General features: G+C 46.6%; 1 protein-coding gene across 1 annotated transcript in view; it reads right to left on the bottom strand.

Moving 5' to 3' along the window:
* LOC140394828 (protein unc-13 homolog D-like) overlaps positions 1-17,735 on the bottom strand; it is a 145,982-nt gene that overhangs the window by 89,762 nt on the left and 38,485 nt on the right. Inside the window, exon 4 of the mRNA XM_072482008.1 lies at positions 598-681. Coding sequence (XP_072338109.1) covers positions 598-681 — 84 coding nt within the window. The remainder of the gene's footprint in view (positions 1-597; positions 682-17,735) is intronic.

The following is a 17,735-nucleotide window of genomic DNA, read 5'->3' as shown; positions in this document are numbered from 1 at the left end:
CAAAATTATTGGTGTGCAGTTTCCCGATCCCCCCCCCCCCAACTTCCACCCATAATTGGTCAGGGAATCTGTCTCCATGCAACTTAAGGGGATGAAACCTAGGTCACTGACTGTTTCTGCTGGGCACAGTAAGAAGTCTTACAACACCAGGTTAAAGTCCAACAGGTTTGTTTCGAATCACTAGCTTTCGGAGCACAGCTCCTTCCTCAGGTGAATGAAGAGGTGGGTTCCAGAAACATATATATAGACAAAGCTTTGACCCACCTCTTCATTCACCTGCGGAAGGAGCTGTGCTTAGAAAGTTAGTGATTCAAAACAAACCTGTTGGACTTTAACCTGGTGTTATAAGACTTCTTGCTGTGCTCACCGCTGTCCAACGGCAGCATCTCAACATCACGTTTCTGCTGGGGGCAGGTTCAGGACCCAGAAACTGTCCTGGTTCCTGTTTCCCAATGTCAATTCAAAAAACATTCCCAATGTGTTTGATTACTAACCTTTTGACAGAAGTTTGAACTACCTTGGTTTTCACCCAGAGCTTACAATGTTGCTGCCCTCTCAGTTGGACTTTCACACTTCAATTAGTACTACACTACTCACCTGTTGTTGGATTTTCTTGGCATAAAACTTTTGTATCAGTTTGTGAGTGCTCGCTGCATTAAGAGACAAATGAGCTTTCAGATCCTGAAATAAAAAAATAGATATACAGCAATGAGTGAAAAAAGACTGCATCCACAGAGTGATCAGACAACACATGTCAAAATTGAGCAGAGCAAAGTCCAGCAGGTGCTGGGAATTTGGAAGTAAAACAGGAAATTATTTTAAAAAATGCTCAGCAGGTCTGGCCATATCTATTGTGTGAGAAACAATGGAACTGTACTTCCAGACAAGCTGTAACAAGCTTTTAAGAAAGACAAAAGAGAAGGAAGGGAGGAAAGGGGGAAAAGTAAAGTCCCTGATTGGGTGGAAGACAAAGGAGATTAAATGATTTAAATGATGATGGTGCAAATAGAGATGGTAATGGGACACGCAAAGAAACATAAGATGGGTTTAGATGAGGTGTGAATGTGAAAACCAGAATCTACACCAGCAGCTGACATCCAAAAGCAAAACAAAAAGGTAAAAAAATGGGAGCAGAGTTTACAATCTGAAATTGTTGAATTTTACCTCAGCGTTGAGGTAGTAAAGTGCCTGAAAATGAAAGAGCAAGGGAGGGAGTCAGGGAATGATGTTTCACAGAGTTCCGGAGTTGAGGAACAACTTACCATTGAATGACAAGGTAGCTTACAAATGGTATCAAGAAACATTTGTAATGTTATGGCTATCACAGAAACTTGGTTAATAATAACCTTTATTGTCACAAGTAGGCATACATTAACACCGCAATGAAGTTACTGTGAAAAGTCCTAGTTGCCACATTCTGGCGCCTGTTGGATATACAGGGAAAGAATTCAGAGTGTCAAAATTACCTAACAGCATGTCTTTCGGGACTTGAGGGAGGAAACCGGAGCAGCTGGAGGAAACCCACACAGACATAGAGAGAACATGTAGACTCCACCCAAGCCAGGAATCGAACCTGGGATCCTGGAGCTGTGAAACAACAATGCTACCCACTGTGCTACCGTGCTGCCCTAGGGGAAGGGCAGGATTGGCAACTGAATGTTGGAGGATATAGATGCTTCAGGAGGGATAGAGGGGGGATGTAAAAGGGGTGGGGGAGTAGCATTACTGGTTAAGGAGAATATTACAGCCGTATTGCGGGAGAACACCCCAGAGCGCTCATACAATGAGGCAATCTGGGTAGAGCTCAGGCACAGGAAGGGGGAAATCACAATGTTGGGCTTTTATTCCAGGCCCCCCAACTGCCAGCAAGCGATATAGGAGCAGGTAGGTAGAGGGATTTTGGATAGGTGCTAAGGTAACCGGGTTGTCGTGGTAGGGGATTTTAATTTCCCCAATATTGACTGGGGCTCACTTAGTGCTAGGGGTTTGGATGGGGCAGAGTTTGTAAGGTTTATCCAGTAAGGCTTCTTGATGCAATATGTAGATTGTCCAATTAGGGACGGGGCAGTACTGGATCTGGTATCGGGGAATGAGCCTGGACAGGTGGCTGAGGTTTCAGTAGGGGAACATTTTGGGAGTAGTGGCCACAATTCCGTAGGATTTAGGGTACTTTTGAATAGGGATGAGGGTAACCCTCACATTAAGGTGTTAAACTGGGGAAAGACAAATTCCGATAACATTAGACAGGAATTGAAGGATTTAGATTGGGTACAGATGTTGGATGGTAAATCAACATCGGACATGTGGGAGTCTTTCAAGTGACAGTTGATTCAGATTCAGGAAAGTCATGTTCCAGAGAGAACGAAGGATAAGTATGGGAAGTTTAGGGAGCCTTGGATAACGAGAGATATTGTGAACCTCGTCAAAAATAAAAAGGAGGCTTTTGTACGATCTACAAAGAACAAAGAACAAAGAAATGTACAGCACAGGTACAGGCCCTTTGGCCCTCCAAGCCCGTGCCGACCATGCTGCCCGACTAAACTACAATCTTCTACACTTCCTGTGTCCGTATCCCTCTATTCCCATCCTATTCATGTATTTGTCAAGATGCCCCTTAAATGTCACTATCGTCCCTGCTTCCACCACCTCCTCCGGTAGCGAGTTCCAGGCACCCACTACCCTCTGCGTAAAAAACTTGCCTCGTACATCTACTCTAAACCTTGCCCCTCTCACCTTAAACCTATGCCCCCTAGTAATTGACCCCTCTACCCCGGGGAAAAGCCTCTGACTATCCACTCTGTCTATGCCCCTCATAATTTTGTAGACCTCTATCAGGTCGCCCCTCAACCTCCTTCGTTCCAGTGAGAACAAACCGAGTTTATTCAACCGCTCCTCATAGCTAATGCCCTCCATACCAGGCAACATTCTGGTAAATCTCTTCTGCACCCTCTCTAAAGCCTCCACATCCTTCTGGTAGTGTGGCGACCAGAATTGAACACTATACTCCAAGTGTGGCCTAACTAAGGTTCTATACAGCTGCAACATGACTTGCCAATTCTTATACTCAATGCCCCGGCCAATGAAGGCAAGCATGCCGTATGCCTTCTTGACTACCTTCTCCACCTGTGTTGCCCCTTTCAGTGACCTGTGGACCTGTATTCCTAGATCTCTTTGGCTTTCAATACCATTCACTGTATATTCCCTATCTGCATTAGTCCTTCCAAAATGCATTACCTCACATTTGTCCGGATTAAACTCCATCTGCCATCTCTCTGCCCAAGTCTCCAAACAATCTAAATCCTGCTGTATCCTCGGACAGTCCTCATCGCTATCCGCAATTCCACCAACCTTTGTGTCGTCTGCAAACTTACTAATCAGACCAGTTACATTTTCCTCCAAATCATTTATATATACTACAAACAGCAAAGGTCCCAGCACTGATCCCTGTGGAACACCACTGGTCACAGCCCTCCAATTAGAAAAGCATCCTTCCATTGCTACTCTCTGCCTTCTATGACCTAGCCAGTTCTGTATCCACCTTGCCAGCACACCCCTGATCCCGTGTGACTTCACCTTTTGTACTAGTCTACCATGAAGGACCTTGTCAAAGGCCTTACTGAAGTCCATATAGACAACATCCACTGCCCTACCTGCATCAATCATCTTAGTGACCTCCTCGAGAAACTCTATCAAGTTAGTGAGACATGACCTCCCCTTCACAAAACCATGCTGCCTCTCACTAATACATCCATTTGCTTCCAAATGGGAGTAGATCCTGTCTCGAAGAATTCTCTCCAGTAATTTCCCTACCACTGAAGTAAGGCTCACCGGCCTGTAGTACCCTGGATTATCCTTGCTACCCTTCTTAAACAGAGGAACAACATTGGCTATTCTCCGGTCCTCCGGGACATCACCGGAAGACAGTGAGGATCCAAAGATTTCTGTCAAGGCCTCAGCAATTTCGTCTCCAGCCTCCTTCAGTATTCTGGGGTAGATCCCATCAGGCCCTGGGGACTTATCTACCTGAATATTTTTTAAGAGACCCAACACCTCGTCTTTTTGGATCTCAATGTGACCCAGGCTATCTACACACTCATCTCCAGACTCAACATCTACCAATTTCTTCTCTTTGGTGAATACTGATGCAAAGTATTCATTTAGTACCTCGCCCATTTCCTCTGGCTCCACAAAGATTCCCTTGCCTATCCTTCAGTGGGCCAACCTCCCGCACTGTTTTCAATGTGCCGGCTGTCTCTCCTCATGCGCTGTTTTCACTCTCCCAGCTGTCTCTCCTCTCGCGCTGTTTTCACTCTCCCAGCTGTCTCTCCCCCCGCATTGTTTTCAATGTGCCAGCTGTCTATCCTCCCGCGCTGTTTTCACTCTCCCGGCTGTCTCTCCTCCCGCGCTGTTTTCAATGTCACGGGTCGTTCTCCTCTCGCGCTGTTTTCAATGTCTCTCCTCCCGCATTGTTTTCAATGTGCCGGCTGTCTCTCCTCCCGCGCTGTTTTCACTCTCCCGGCTGTCTCTCCTCCCACGCTGTTTTCACTGTCCCGGCTGTCTCTCCTCCCGCGCTGTTTTCAATGTGCCGGCTGTCTCTCCTCCCGCGCTGTTTTCACTGTGCCGGCTGTCTCTCCTCCCGCGCTGTTTTCACTGTCCCGGCTGTCTCTCCTCCCGCGCTGTTTTCAATGTGCCGGCTGTCTCTCCTCCCGCGCTGTTTTCACTCTCCCAGCTGTCTCTCCTGTCGCGCTGTTTTCACTGTCCCGGCTGTCTCTCCTCTCACGCTGTTTTCACTCTCCCGGCTGTCTCTCCTCTCGCGCTGTTTTCACTGTCCCGGCTGTCTCTCCTCTCGCGCTGTTTTCACTGTCCCGGCTGTCTCTCCTCTCGCGTTTCACTGTCCCGGCTGTCTCTCTGCCCGCTCTGTTTTCACTGTCCCGCTGTCTCTCCTCTCGCATTTCACTGTCCCGGCTGTCTCTCTGCCCGCTCTGTTTTCAATGTGCCGGCTGTCTCTCCTCTCGCGTTTCACTGTCCCGGCTGTCTCTCTGCCCGCTCTGTTTTCAATGTGCCGGCTGTCTCTCATCCCGCGCTGTTTTCACTCTCCCGGCTGTCTTTGCTCTCACGCTGTTTTCACTGTCCCGGCTCGCTCTCCTCCCGCGCTGTTTTCACTGTCCCAGCTGTCTCTCTTCCCGCGCTGTTTTCACTGTTCCGGCTGTCTCTCCTCCCGCGCTGTTTTCACTGTTCCGGCTGTCTCTCCTCCCGCACTGTTTTCACTGTCCCGGCTGTCTCTCCTCCCGCGCTGTTTTCACTCTCCCGGCTGTCTCTCCTCTCGCGCTGTTTTCAATGTGCCGGCTGTCTCTCCTCTCGCGCTGTTTTCACTGTCCCGGCTGTCTCTCCTCTCGCGTTTCACTGTCCCGGCTGTCTCTCTGCCCGCTCTGTTTTCACTGTCCCGCTGTCTCTCCTCTCGCATTTCACTGTCCCGGCTGTCTCTCTGCCCGCTCTGTTTTCAATGTGCCGGCTGTCTCTCCTCTCGCGTTTCACTGTCCCGGCTGTCTCTCTGCCCGCTCTGTTTTCAATGTGCCGGCTGTCTCTCATCCCGCACTGTTTTCAATGTGCCAGCTGTCTTTGCTCTCGCGCTGTTTTCACTGTCCCAGCTGTCTCTCCTCCCGCGCTGTTTTCAATGTGCCAGCTGTCTTTGCTCTCGCGCTGTTTTCACTGTCCCAGCTGTCTCTCCTCCCGCGCTGTTTTCACTGTTCCGGCTGTCTCTCCTCCCGCACTGTTTTCACTGTCCCGGCTGTCTCTCCTCCCGCGCTGTTTTCACTGTCCCAGCTGTCTCTCCTCCCGCGCTGTTTTCACTGTTCCGGCTGTCTCTCCTCCCGCGCTGTTTTCACTCTCCCGGCTGTCTCTCCTCTCGCGCTGTTTTCAATATGCCGGCTGTCTCTCCTCCCGCGCTGTTTTCACTGTGCCGGCTGTCTCTCCTCTCGCGCTGTTTTCACTCTCCCGGCTGTCTCTCCTCTCGCGCTGTTTTCACTCTCCCGGCTGTCTCTCCTCTCGCGCTGTTTTCATGTCCCGGCTGTCTCTCCTCCCGCGCTGTTTTCACTCTCCCGGCTGTCTCTCCTCTCGCGCTGTTTTCACTCTCCCGGCTGTCTCTCCTCTCGCGCTGTTTTCACTCTCCCGGCTGTCTCTCCTCTCGCGCTGTTTTCACTGTCCCGGCTGTCTCTCCTCTTGTGCTGTTTTCATGTCCCGGCTGTCTCTCCTCCCGCGCTGTTTTCAATGTCCCGGCTGTCTCTCCTCTTGCGCTGTTTTCACTGTCCCGACTGTCTCTCCTCCCGCGCTGTTTTCACTGTCCCGGCTGTCTCTCCTCCCGCGCTGTTTTCAATGTCCCGGCTGTCTCTCCTCCCGCGCTGTTTTCAATGTCCCGGCTGTCTCTCCTCCTGCGCTGTTTTCAATGTGCCGACTGTCTCTCCTCCCGCGCTATTTTCAATGTGCCGACTGTCTCTCCTCCCACGCTGTTTTCAATGTGCCGACTGTCTCTCCTCCCGCGCTGTTTTCACTGTTCCGGCTGTCTCTCCTCCCGCGCTGTTTTCAATGTGCCGACTGTCTCTCCTCCCGCGCTGTTTTCACTGTTCCGGCTGTCTCTCCTCCCGCGCTGTTTTCAATGTGCCGACTGTCTCTCCTCCCGCGCTGTTTTCAATGTGCCGACTGTCTCTCCTCCCACGCTGTTTTCAATGTGCCGACTGTCTCTCCTCCCGCGCTGTTTTCACTGTTCCGGCTGTCTCTCCTCCCGCGCTGTTTTCAATGTGCCGACTGTCTCTCCTCCCGCGCTGTTTTCACTGTTCCGGCTGTCTCTCCTCCCGCGCTGTTTTCAATGTGCCGACTGTCTCTCCTCCCGCGCTGTTTTCAATGTGCCGACTGTCTCTCCTCCCGCGCTGTTTTCAATGTGCCGACTGTCTCTCCTCCCGCGCTGTTTTCACTGTTCCGGCTGTCTCTCCTCCCGCGCTATTTTCAATGTGCCGACTGTCTCTCCTCCCACGCTGTTTTCAATGTGCCGACTGTCTCTCCTCCCGCGCTGTTTTCACTGTTCCGGCTGTCTCTCCTCCCGCGCCGTTTTCAATGTCCCGGCTGTCTCTCCTCCCGCGCTGTTTTCACTGTCCCGGCTCTCTCTCCTCCCGCACTGTTTTCAATGTCCCAGCTGTCTCTCCTCCCGCGCTGTTTTCACTGTCCCGGCTGTCTCTCCTCCCGCGCTGTTTTGAATGTCCCGGCTGTTTTCACTGTGCCGGCTGCCTCTCCTCCCGCGCTGTTTTCAATGTCCCGGCTCGCTCTCCTCTCGCGCTGTTTTCAATGATCTAGAAGGGGGGGGACAGACGAAACCCTTGAGGAGTATTAAAAAAAGTAGGAAGGTACTTAAGCGGGTAATTAGGAGGCTAGGATGGGTCATGAAAAGGTCTTGGCAAGTAGGATTAAGGTGAATCCCAAAGCTTTTTATTCATATGTAAAAAGCAAGAGGGTGGCCAGGGAAAGAATTGGACCACTTAAGGTCAGTGGGGGAAAACTATGTGTTGAGCCACAGGAAATGGGCGTGGTACTAAATGAGTACTTTGCATCAGTGTTCACCAAAGAAAGGGACTTTGTGGAAGATGATTTTTGGGTAGGGTGTGTGGACAGTCTGGATCATGTTAACATCGAAAAGGAGGATGTGTTGGGTCTTTTAAAAGACATTAAGGCAGATAGGTTTCCTAGGCCGGATGGGATTTACCCCAGAATACTGTAAGGGAGGCAATTGCTGGGGTCTTGACTGACATCTTTGTATCCTCATTGGTTACAGGTGAGATCCCAGAGGACTGAGAATAGCTACTGTGGTAACGCTGTTTAAGAACAAAGAACAAAGAAAATTACAGCACAGGAACAGGCCTTTCGGCCCTCCCAGCCTGCGCCGATCCAGATCCTTTATCTAAACCTGTTGCCTATTTTCCAAGGATCTACTTCCCCTGTTCCCCGCCCATTCATTTCTCATTAAGATGCATCTTAAATGATGCTATCATGCCCGCCTCTACCACCTCCGCTGGCAAAACGTTCCAGGCACCCACCACCATCTGCGTAAAAAACTTTCCACGCACATCTCCCTTAAACTTTCCCCCCTCACCTTGAAATCGTGACCCCTTGTAATTGACACCCAAACTCCTGGAAAAAGCTTGTTGCTATCCACCCTGTCCATACCTCTCATAATTTTGTAGACCTCAATCAGGTCCACCCTCAACCTCCGTCTTTCCAACAAAAACAATCCTAGTCTACTCAACCTTTCTTCATAGCTAGCACCCTCCATACCAGGCAACATCCTGGTGAACCTCCTCTGCATCCGCTCTAAAGCATCCACATCCTTCTGGTAAGAAAGGTAGCAGGGATAATCCAGAAAACTATAGGCCGGTGAGCCTCACGTCGGTAGTACATAGAACAATACAGCACAGTACAGACCCTTCAGTCCACGATGTAGTGCCAACCATTTATCCTAACCTAAGATCAACCTAACCTACACCCCTTCAATTTACATGTGTCTGTGTAAGAGTCGCTTAAATGTCCCTAATGACTCTGACTCCACCACCTCTGCTGGCAGTGCATTCCACGCACCCACCACTCTCTGTGTAAAGAACCTACATCTCCCCTATACCTTCCTCCAATCACCTTAAAATTATGTCCCCTCGTGAAAGCCACTTCCACCCTGGGGAAAAGTCTCTGGCTATCAACTCTATCCATGCCTCTCATCACCTTGTACACCTCTATCAAGTCACCTCTCTGCCTTCTTATTTAGTAGATAAATTATTGGAGGGAATTCTCAGGGACACGATTTATGTCCATTTAGAAACAAATGGAGTCATTAGTGATAGACAGCATGGCTTTGTGAAGAGGAGGTCGTGCCTCACTAACATGATCAGGTTTTTTGAGGAGGTGTCAAAGATGATTGATGAGGGGTGGGCAGTGGTTGTTATTTACATGGACTTCAGTAAAGCCTTTGACAAGGTGCCTCATGACAGACTGGTACAAAAGGTGAAGTCACATGGGATCAGAGGGGAGGTGGTAAGATGGATACAGAACTGGCTCGGTCACAGAAGGTAAAGGGTAGCAGTAGAAGAGTGTTTTCTGAATGGGAGGTTGTGACTTGTGGTGTTCCACAGGGATCTGTGCTGAGGCCTCTGTTGTTTATAGTATACATAAACGATTTGGAGGAAAATGTACGTGGTCTGATTAGTTAGTTCGCGGACGACACCAAGGTTGGTGGAGTGGCAGATAGAGTGTTGTGGATTGTCAGAGGATACGGAACATAGATAGGTTGGAAACTTGGGCAGAGAAATGGCAAATGGAGTTAAATCCGGACAAATGTGAGGTAATGCATTTGGTAGGTCGAACAGAGAGGGGAAATATACCGTAAATGGCAAAACTCTTAGGAATATAGAAAGTCAGAGAGATCTTGGTGTGCAGGTCCACAGATCTTTAAAGGTGGCAACACAAGTGGACAAGGTAGTCAAGAAAGCATGTGGAATGCTTGTCTTCATTGGACGGGGCATCGAGTATAAAAACTGGCAAGTCATGTTAAAGTTGTATAGAACCTTGGTCAGGCCACGCTTGGAATATTGCACACAAATCTAGTCGCCAAACTACCAGAAGAATATGGAGGCTTTGGAGAGGGTGCAGAGGTGGCTTACCAGGATGTTGCCTGGTCTGGAGGGTGTTAGTTATGTGGAAAGGCTGAATAGACTCGGACTGTTTTCATTAGAAAGACGGAGGTTGAGGGGTGACCTGTTAGAAGTCTACAAGATTATGAGGGGCATGGATAGGATGGACAGGCAGGCATTCTTTCCCTGGGTAGAGGGGTCAGTCACCAGGGGGCTTAGGTTTAGGACCGTGGGGCAAAATTTAAAGGAGATGTGCGAGCCTGGATCGCGTTGCCAAGGAAGGTTGTAGAAGATACATTAATGGCGTTCAAAAGGCATCTTGACAAACACATGGATAGGATGGGTATAGAGGGATATGTACAAGGAAGTGCTGAGGATTTTGGCAAAGGTTGGTATCATGACCAGTACAGGCCTGGAGGGCCGAAGGGCCTCTTCCTGTGCTGTATTGTTCTTTGTTTCTGGGGAGTGAAGGGATTAGAGGATGTGGTGAGAAAGGTTTAAGAGATATGGTGGGAAGGATGTCATTTAAGGTAAAAAGGAATGGTGGGGGAAAATTGAGGATTTGGTACAAAGTGCCTGAGATGAAGAATGAAATGGAACAGAGTGATATGGATTGAGGAGTGAGAGGTTGGATCGTTCTGCTGATCTTACCTTTGTGTCTAAAAGAATTTTACGTTATTGTGGATGGTTGAATTCCAGGTATGTGCTAAAATAGTTGGCTTTAGCTTGTAGGAGGGCTGCTGCAACCTGGTTGTACTGACCTGGCCAACAAAGGGAAATATCTTCTAGACGTTTCTGCTCCTGATCACTGCCCAGTGTTGGCCACTGGAAAGCATGTGGATATGTTTGAGGCCAGAATTGGAATGGACTGAAGCGCCACAAGGTCAAAACGTCTATTTCAACTGACTGTCTCGGTTCACATTTGGGCAAGTTAGAAAAAATAGCTAAGACCCAATGAGTCAGGCAGAAGCAAAGTGGAAAAATAGATAATTTGTGTGCAGCAGTATATTGAAAATGTAAAAGGCGGTTTGTTTTGAAATTGTCTGTGAATCTTTGACTTTTATATTTGAGTTGTACATGTAAATGGTACATGGAAATGTGTAGTATGTTCAAGTATGTTGGGCAGGATTTAACTAAATGGGGATAAAAGTCCCATAGCAAGTAGCATTTAGCCGCGTGTTTACCGGCGCTTACATCGCCAAGAAGCACAACGTTATAAACCGGCACTCGGGTCAGCGAGGAACGCCCACCCGAGGCCGCACATAGCCCCGTTTTGTGCACTGAGGAGCTCTGCTCACCGGAACTCCTCGGTGTAACGAGAAATCAAGATGACATTTTTAAATGGCACTCCCATCTCTGGAGCCCCCAAAACCCCAACGCACAATGGGCGGGATTTACAACATCTTGCAATATCACCCTAGATCTCACAAGGCGTTGCAAGCCGGGTAGTTCCCGGCTTCTATTAGCCACGCTACACCACGGAGAGCTGCTTTTTGGGCTAAATGGGTTCGATTGCACCCATTATATATTTAAGTACATGTATGTGTGCGAATGTTATCTTTGTGTGGTGTGAGTACATATATGTATGTGTCGTAGATGAGTGTGTTGTACTTGTTTGGTGCGAGTGTACACAGGTGGGTGTGATTGTTATATCTTTGAGTTTGCCGCAAAGAGAAAAGGTATGGAGGTTCCTGCACTCTGGATTCTTACAAACACAATGTTATTGCGATGTTGCTCACATAATATAAGAAAGATGGAGAACTGAAGCCCATACAAACACTCTCTGCTGTCGTCCCTATACATTGTGACACTTCACCTGCAGGGATATATTCTCTGATACATAACACCCCTCCCCCTTTACTTAATTAGTGCAATGACAACTTAACATTTATACAACAGACTTACTGATACATTATCTCTATGTATATATTTTAAAAAATAAATTTAGAGTAGCCAATTATTTTTCTTTTTCCAATTAAGGGGAAATTTAGCGTGGCCAATCCACCTGACCAGCGCATCTTTTGGGTTGTGGGGGTGAAACGCAGACATGGGGAGAATGTGCAAACTCCACACGGACAGTGGCCCAGGGCCCCGATTCGAACCTGGGTCCTCAGCGCCGCAGTCCCAGTGCTAACCACTGCTCCACATGCCGCCCTCATCTCTATACATATATGCAGCTTAATAAGACAGTCTCTCAGGTGGACGTCTGTTTATATATTCGACGTTCTAAAATCTGGCTACTCGAGACCTTGGAAATGTCCTCTGTTCCTTTAGTAGATAGTATTTCCTGGGACATTATGCCTGTGTCCATCTCTATTGGTATTGGGAAGTCCTCAGAATCAGAATCTGCACTTCCTGTTCAGAAGAATCGCTGCCGACATTTTCCACAGGAAGTACGTGTAAAGTTTCAGCAATTTAACTTTGTGAAGCTAGTAGCTGGTCAGCATGATGTCGCAAAACTCTTTCCATCATCCATATGACATTGAACCTGACTTATCTAAAATCACAGCAGGTATCCATTTCTCGCTGGTGGATGTAGCTCCTTGCTTTTTAGAGTTTTGTTCTCTCCCATCAATCTGTGCTTGTTGTTGTCGTTTGACAATCAGGTGGTATTAACAAGTCATGTTTCCTTTTGAAACAGCAGCATTACAGGTTAACTCTGTGTTGTGCGGTGTTCTGGCAGGACAATAAGAATTTGTTTACTCTTCTTGCCAATGTACCCTGGTCCTTCGATGCCTTGATGAAATGTTTCAAAGATTGAATGAATTGCTCAGCTAGCCTATTTGTTGTAAGACAGTATGGAGCTGACCTCATGTGCTGTACACCATTTCCCTTCTCAAACTCCTTTGAAGTGGAGTGAGTATCATTGTCACTTACAACCTGGGTAAAGTCCAAAAGATTGTTTTGAATCTCTAGCTATTGGAGCGCAGCTCCTTCATCAGGTGATGAAGAGGGTACACTCACTTGATGAAGCAGCTGAGCTCCAAAAGCTAGGGATTCGAAACAAACCTGTTGGACTTTAACCTGGTGTTGTTAGACTTATTACCGTGCCAACCCCAGTCCAACGCCGGCAACTCCATATCATGACTTACAACCTGTGCAGTGTTTCGAATCTTGAGAATATTTTGTCCAACTTCTCAATGGTCTGCATGTTGCAGATTTCATGATCACAACTTTTGACCATTTCGAGTGTGAAACCACAATCACTAGGAACAGATGACACTTCACTGGACCAGCGCAGTTTAAGTGTATTGTCTGCCATGGCTGTATCAATGATTGCCACAGATGTGATAGTTGCAGTGAACAAAGAACAAAGAAAAGTAGCAGGAGCAGGCCTTTAGGCCCTCCAAGCTGCGCGACCATGCTGCCTGTTTAACCTAAAACCTTTTGCACTTCTGGGTCCATATCCTTCTATTCCACCACCTCCTCTGGCAGCGTGTTCTAGGCACTCACCCTCTGTGTAAAAAACATCCCTCTTACATCTCCTCTAAACTTTGCCACTCACACCTTAAACCTATGTCCCCAAGTAATTGACTCTTCCACCCTGGGAAAAAGCTTCTGACTACCTACTCTGTCCATGCCCCTCATAATTGTGTTGACTTCTATCAGGTTGCCCCTGAACCACCATTGTTCCAGTGAGAACTGTCATGTGAGAGTACCTTTAAGAAATGGGTGTTTATTACTGCAGTGATGTCAGAGAGTGGGTGGAGCTGGGCTGTCTGTCAGCTTTTTACTTTCATTTTTGAGCAGGGTGTGTTTTAGTTACGTTTTCAGTGTGGGAGCTGAAGCCAGATAGAGCAGTTGTATTCATAGATTATCATAGAATTTACAGTGCAGAAGGAGGCCATTCAACCCATCGAGTCTGCACCGGCTCTTGGAAAGAGCACCCTACCCAAGGTCCATACCTCCACCCTATCCCCATAACCCAGTAACCCCACCCAACACTAAGGGCACTTTTTGGACACTAAGGGCAATTTATCATGGCCAATCCACCTAACCTGCACATCTGTTTTCAGTAGTGACTTTAACCTGATGTGCTTCTGTTAAAGGTTTTGTTTTTATGTCGTATGGATGTTAAAAGGAAAGCTTAAAAGATTACTTAGTGTTGTATTCTTTGGGGGTTGTATTTGAATTAATGGTTGCTAAGATGCTCACTGTATGTTTTAAAAAGGTTAACTTGAGTTCATAGAATAAACATTGTTTTGCTTTAAAAAAATACTTTTCCATTTCTGCTCTACCACACCTGTACAGTGGGCTGTGTGCTCCCCATACCACAATCAATTAAAAGTTGTGGGTCAGGTGAACTCCATGATACACTTTGTGGTTCTCTAAACCCTGGCCCATAACAAATTGGGGCTTGAGGGGGATAAAATCTATCTATTGGATTGGCTCAGTGAACTTAAAGTCAGTGAGGGGTGAGCATATTGTGGTTGCTTATCAGGTGTGGTATTCTAGTTTAACTGGGGAGTGTGTTGTAGACAATGGCTCTTTCAGAGGCTCAGATGTTTCAGGGGCTGGAGACAGTCACACGCAGTACCTTACGGACAGAGACTGAAAACAGACTGTTCGATTTGGCAAAAACATTGCAGTTAACATTACCTGACAAAATGTGAAAAGATGAGGTAATTATGGCGGTGGTTAAGCATTTAAAGTTGCCTGAGATACAAAGAACAAAGAACAAAGAAATGTACAGCACAGGAACAGGCCCTTCGGCCCTCCAAGCCCATGCCGACCATACTGCCCGACTAAACTACAATCTTCTACACTTCCTGGGTCCGTATCCTTCTATTCCCATCCTATTCATATATTTGTCAAGATGCCCTTAAATGTCCCTATCGTCCCTGCCTCCACTACCTCCTCCGGTAGTGAGTTCCAAGCACCCACTACCCTCTGCGTAAAAAACTTGCCTCGTACATCTACTCTAAACTTTGCCCCTCTCACCTTAAACCTATGCCCCCTAGTAATTGACCCCTCTACCCTGGGGAAAAGCCTCTGACTATCCACTCTGTCTATGCCCCTCATAATTTTGTATACCTCTATCAGGTCGCCCCTCAACCTCCTTCGTTCCAGTGAGAACAAACCGAGTTTATTCAATCGCTCCTCATAGCTTATGCCCTCCATACCAGGCAACATTCTGGTAAATCTCTTCTGCACCCTCTCTAAAGCCTCCACATCCTTCTGGTAGTGTGGCGACCAGAATTGAACACTATACTCCAAGTGTGGCCTAACTAAGGTTCTATACAGCTGCAACATGACTTGCCAATTCTTATACTCAATGCCCCGGCCAATGAAGGCAAGCATGCTGTATGCCTTCTTGACTACCTTCTCCACCTGTGTTGCCCCTTTCAATGACCTGTGGACCTGTACTCCTAGATCTCTTTGACAGTTTGACTCATTGGAAATGGCAAAAATTCAGTTGCAAATTAAACAAATGGAACATCAGAAAGAATTAAAGCAGCTTGAATATGAAAGAGGGAGAAAACAAAAAGAAAGAGAGGGAGATACAGATCAGGGAAAAAGATAAAGAGAGAGAGTTTGAACTTCAGAAAACGGCCATTAAACATGACAGTCAGTTAAAATTGGCAGGCGTAAAGGGAACCGTACAGTTGGATGATAGTGATGAGGATAGTAAAAAAGAGCGTCATAGTCGAAGGCTTGGTGGGGATCTATTTAAATATGTCCAAGCATTGCCAAGGTTTGACGAGAAGGAAGTGGAAGCCTTTTTCATTTCATTTGAGAAGGTAGCTAAACAAATGAAATGGCCACAGGACATGTGGGTATTACTGATTCAAACAAAGCTGATAGGTAGGGCTATTGAAATGTTTGCATCACTATCAGAGGAGGTATCTGAGTCGTATGAGGAGGTGAAAAAATCCATCTTCGTTGCATATGCCTGAAGCCTACAGCCAAAGGTTTAGAAATTTTGGTCAAACATACATGGAGTTTGAAAGGCTCAAACAGAGTAATTTTGATAGGTGGATAAGGGCTTTGAAAATAGACCAAACCTATGAAGCTCTCAGAGAAATTATACTTTTGGAATAGTTTAAAAATTCAATTCCTGATGTAGTGAGAACTCATGTGGAAGAGCAGAAGGTTAAAACTGCGAGATTAGCAGGAGAAATGGCAGATGATTATGAATTAGTTCATAAATCAAAGCTTGGTTTCTGACATCAGTTTCAGCCTGTGAGGGATAGAAACTGGGGACATGAGAAATACTCAAGTGGTAAAGGTAAAGGTGATCTGATGGGAGATAATAAGGAGAGTGTACCTCAGACTAAAAAAGATCTCCAGGAGGGTGGAAGAGACATGAAAAATGTCAAATGTTTTCACTGTAATAAACAAGGCCATGTAAAGTCACAGTGTTGGTGGTTGAAGAAAAGCACTGGGAACGCTGATGTGGTAAAACAGGATAAGACAGTGGGGTTTGTGAAAGTGGTAAAGGAAAGCCCAAGTGAAGCGACGGAGGTGCAAAAGATTGGACAGCCTGATCAAGAGGTGATTGATAAGAAGGTGCCAGATCTCTTTAAAGAATTTACTTGTGTGGGTAAAGTTTACTCATGTGTATGAGGAGCAGCAGGTAAAGAAGTCACAATTTTAAGAGATACGGGAGCTAGTCAATCTTTAATGGTCAGAAATGAGGAGTTATGTAGTCTGGTAGGAAGGACGAATATCCTGGGATTTTTCCGGATTGTGTAGCAACAAGGTCACAAAGTCACAGGTTCATAGAATTTACAGTGCAGAAGGAGGCCATTCGGCCCATCGAGTCTGCACCGGCTCTTGGAAAGAGCACCCTACCCAAGGTCAACACCTCCACCCTATCCCCATAATGCAGTAACCCCACCCAACACTAAGGGCAATTTTGGACACTAAGAGCAATTTATCATGGCCAATCCACCTAACCTGCACATCTTTGGACTGTGGGAGGAAACCGGAGCACCCGGAGGAAACCCACGCACACACGGGGAGGATGTGCAAACTTCGCACAGACAGTGACCCAAGCCGGAATCGAACCTGGGACGCTGGAGCTGTGAAGCAATTGTGCTATCCACAATGCTACCATGCTGCCCTAAGGTTAAGACAAGAGGAGAAATCAAAGAGTGAAGATGAAGTGCAATTATCAGAAACAATTTTCATTCAGATGGTTGAAAAAGAACAAGACCAGATGGAGGATGAGGCGGATATTTTTAGTTCAGGAAAACTGGCGGAGTTACAACAAAAAGATGTAGAAATAAAATGGATGTATTAGAAAGCATACACGGAAGAGAAATTTGCGTGTATACCAGAGTGTTATTACCGTAAAAATGATGTCTTGATGAGAAAATGGAGACATTTACATATGCAGGTGGATGAAAAGTGGGCAGAAGTTCATCAAGTAGTATTGCCGGTAGGGTATAGAAAGGAGGGGTTGCGAGTTGCACATGAGGTACCAGTGGGAGGTCATTTGGGAATAAGGAAAACTCAACTAAAATCCAGAAACATTTTTATTGGCCTGGGCTACATAAAGATGTAGCTAAATTTTGTCAATCATGTCACACATGTCAAGTGATAGGGAAACCTCAAGCAGTGATAAAACCAGCGCCCTTAATACCCATTCCAGCATTTGAGGAACCTTTTACACGGGTCCTAATTGATTGCGTCGGACCGCTTCCTAAAACGAAAAGTGGGAATCAATATCTTTTCACTGTAATAGATGTGTCTACTAGGTTTCCAGAGGCCATTCCAGTACGTAATATTACAGCTAAAAAGATTGTGGAGGAATTACTTAAATTCTTTATTCGATATCGACTACCCACAGAAATACAATCGGATCAAAGATCGAATTTTACCTCCAGGTTATTCAAAAAAATTATGGATAGTTTAGGAATAAAACAATTTCAATCAACTGTGTACCATCCAGAATCGCAGGGAGCGTTAGAAAGGTGGCATCAGACATTAAAGACAATGTTGAGGGCTTATTGTCAAGATTATCCAGAGGTTTGGGATAAAGGAATTCCATTCATACTGTTTGCAATTAGGGATGCACCTAATAAGTCAACCAAATTTAGTCCTTTTGAACTAAGTTTTGGTCATGAG

This window comes from Scyliorhinus torazame, chromosome 18 (assembly GCF_047496885.1).
Source record: "Scyliorhinus torazame isolate Kashiwa2021f chromosome 18, sScyTor2.1, whole genome shotgun sequence".
NCBI lineage: Eukaryota > Metazoa > Chordata > Chondrichthyes > Carcharhiniformes > Scyliorhinidae > Scyliorhinus > Scyliorhinus torazame.
Note: the sequence above shows the minus strand (reverse complement) of the source record. Positions and strands in the feature narration are given on the sequence as shown.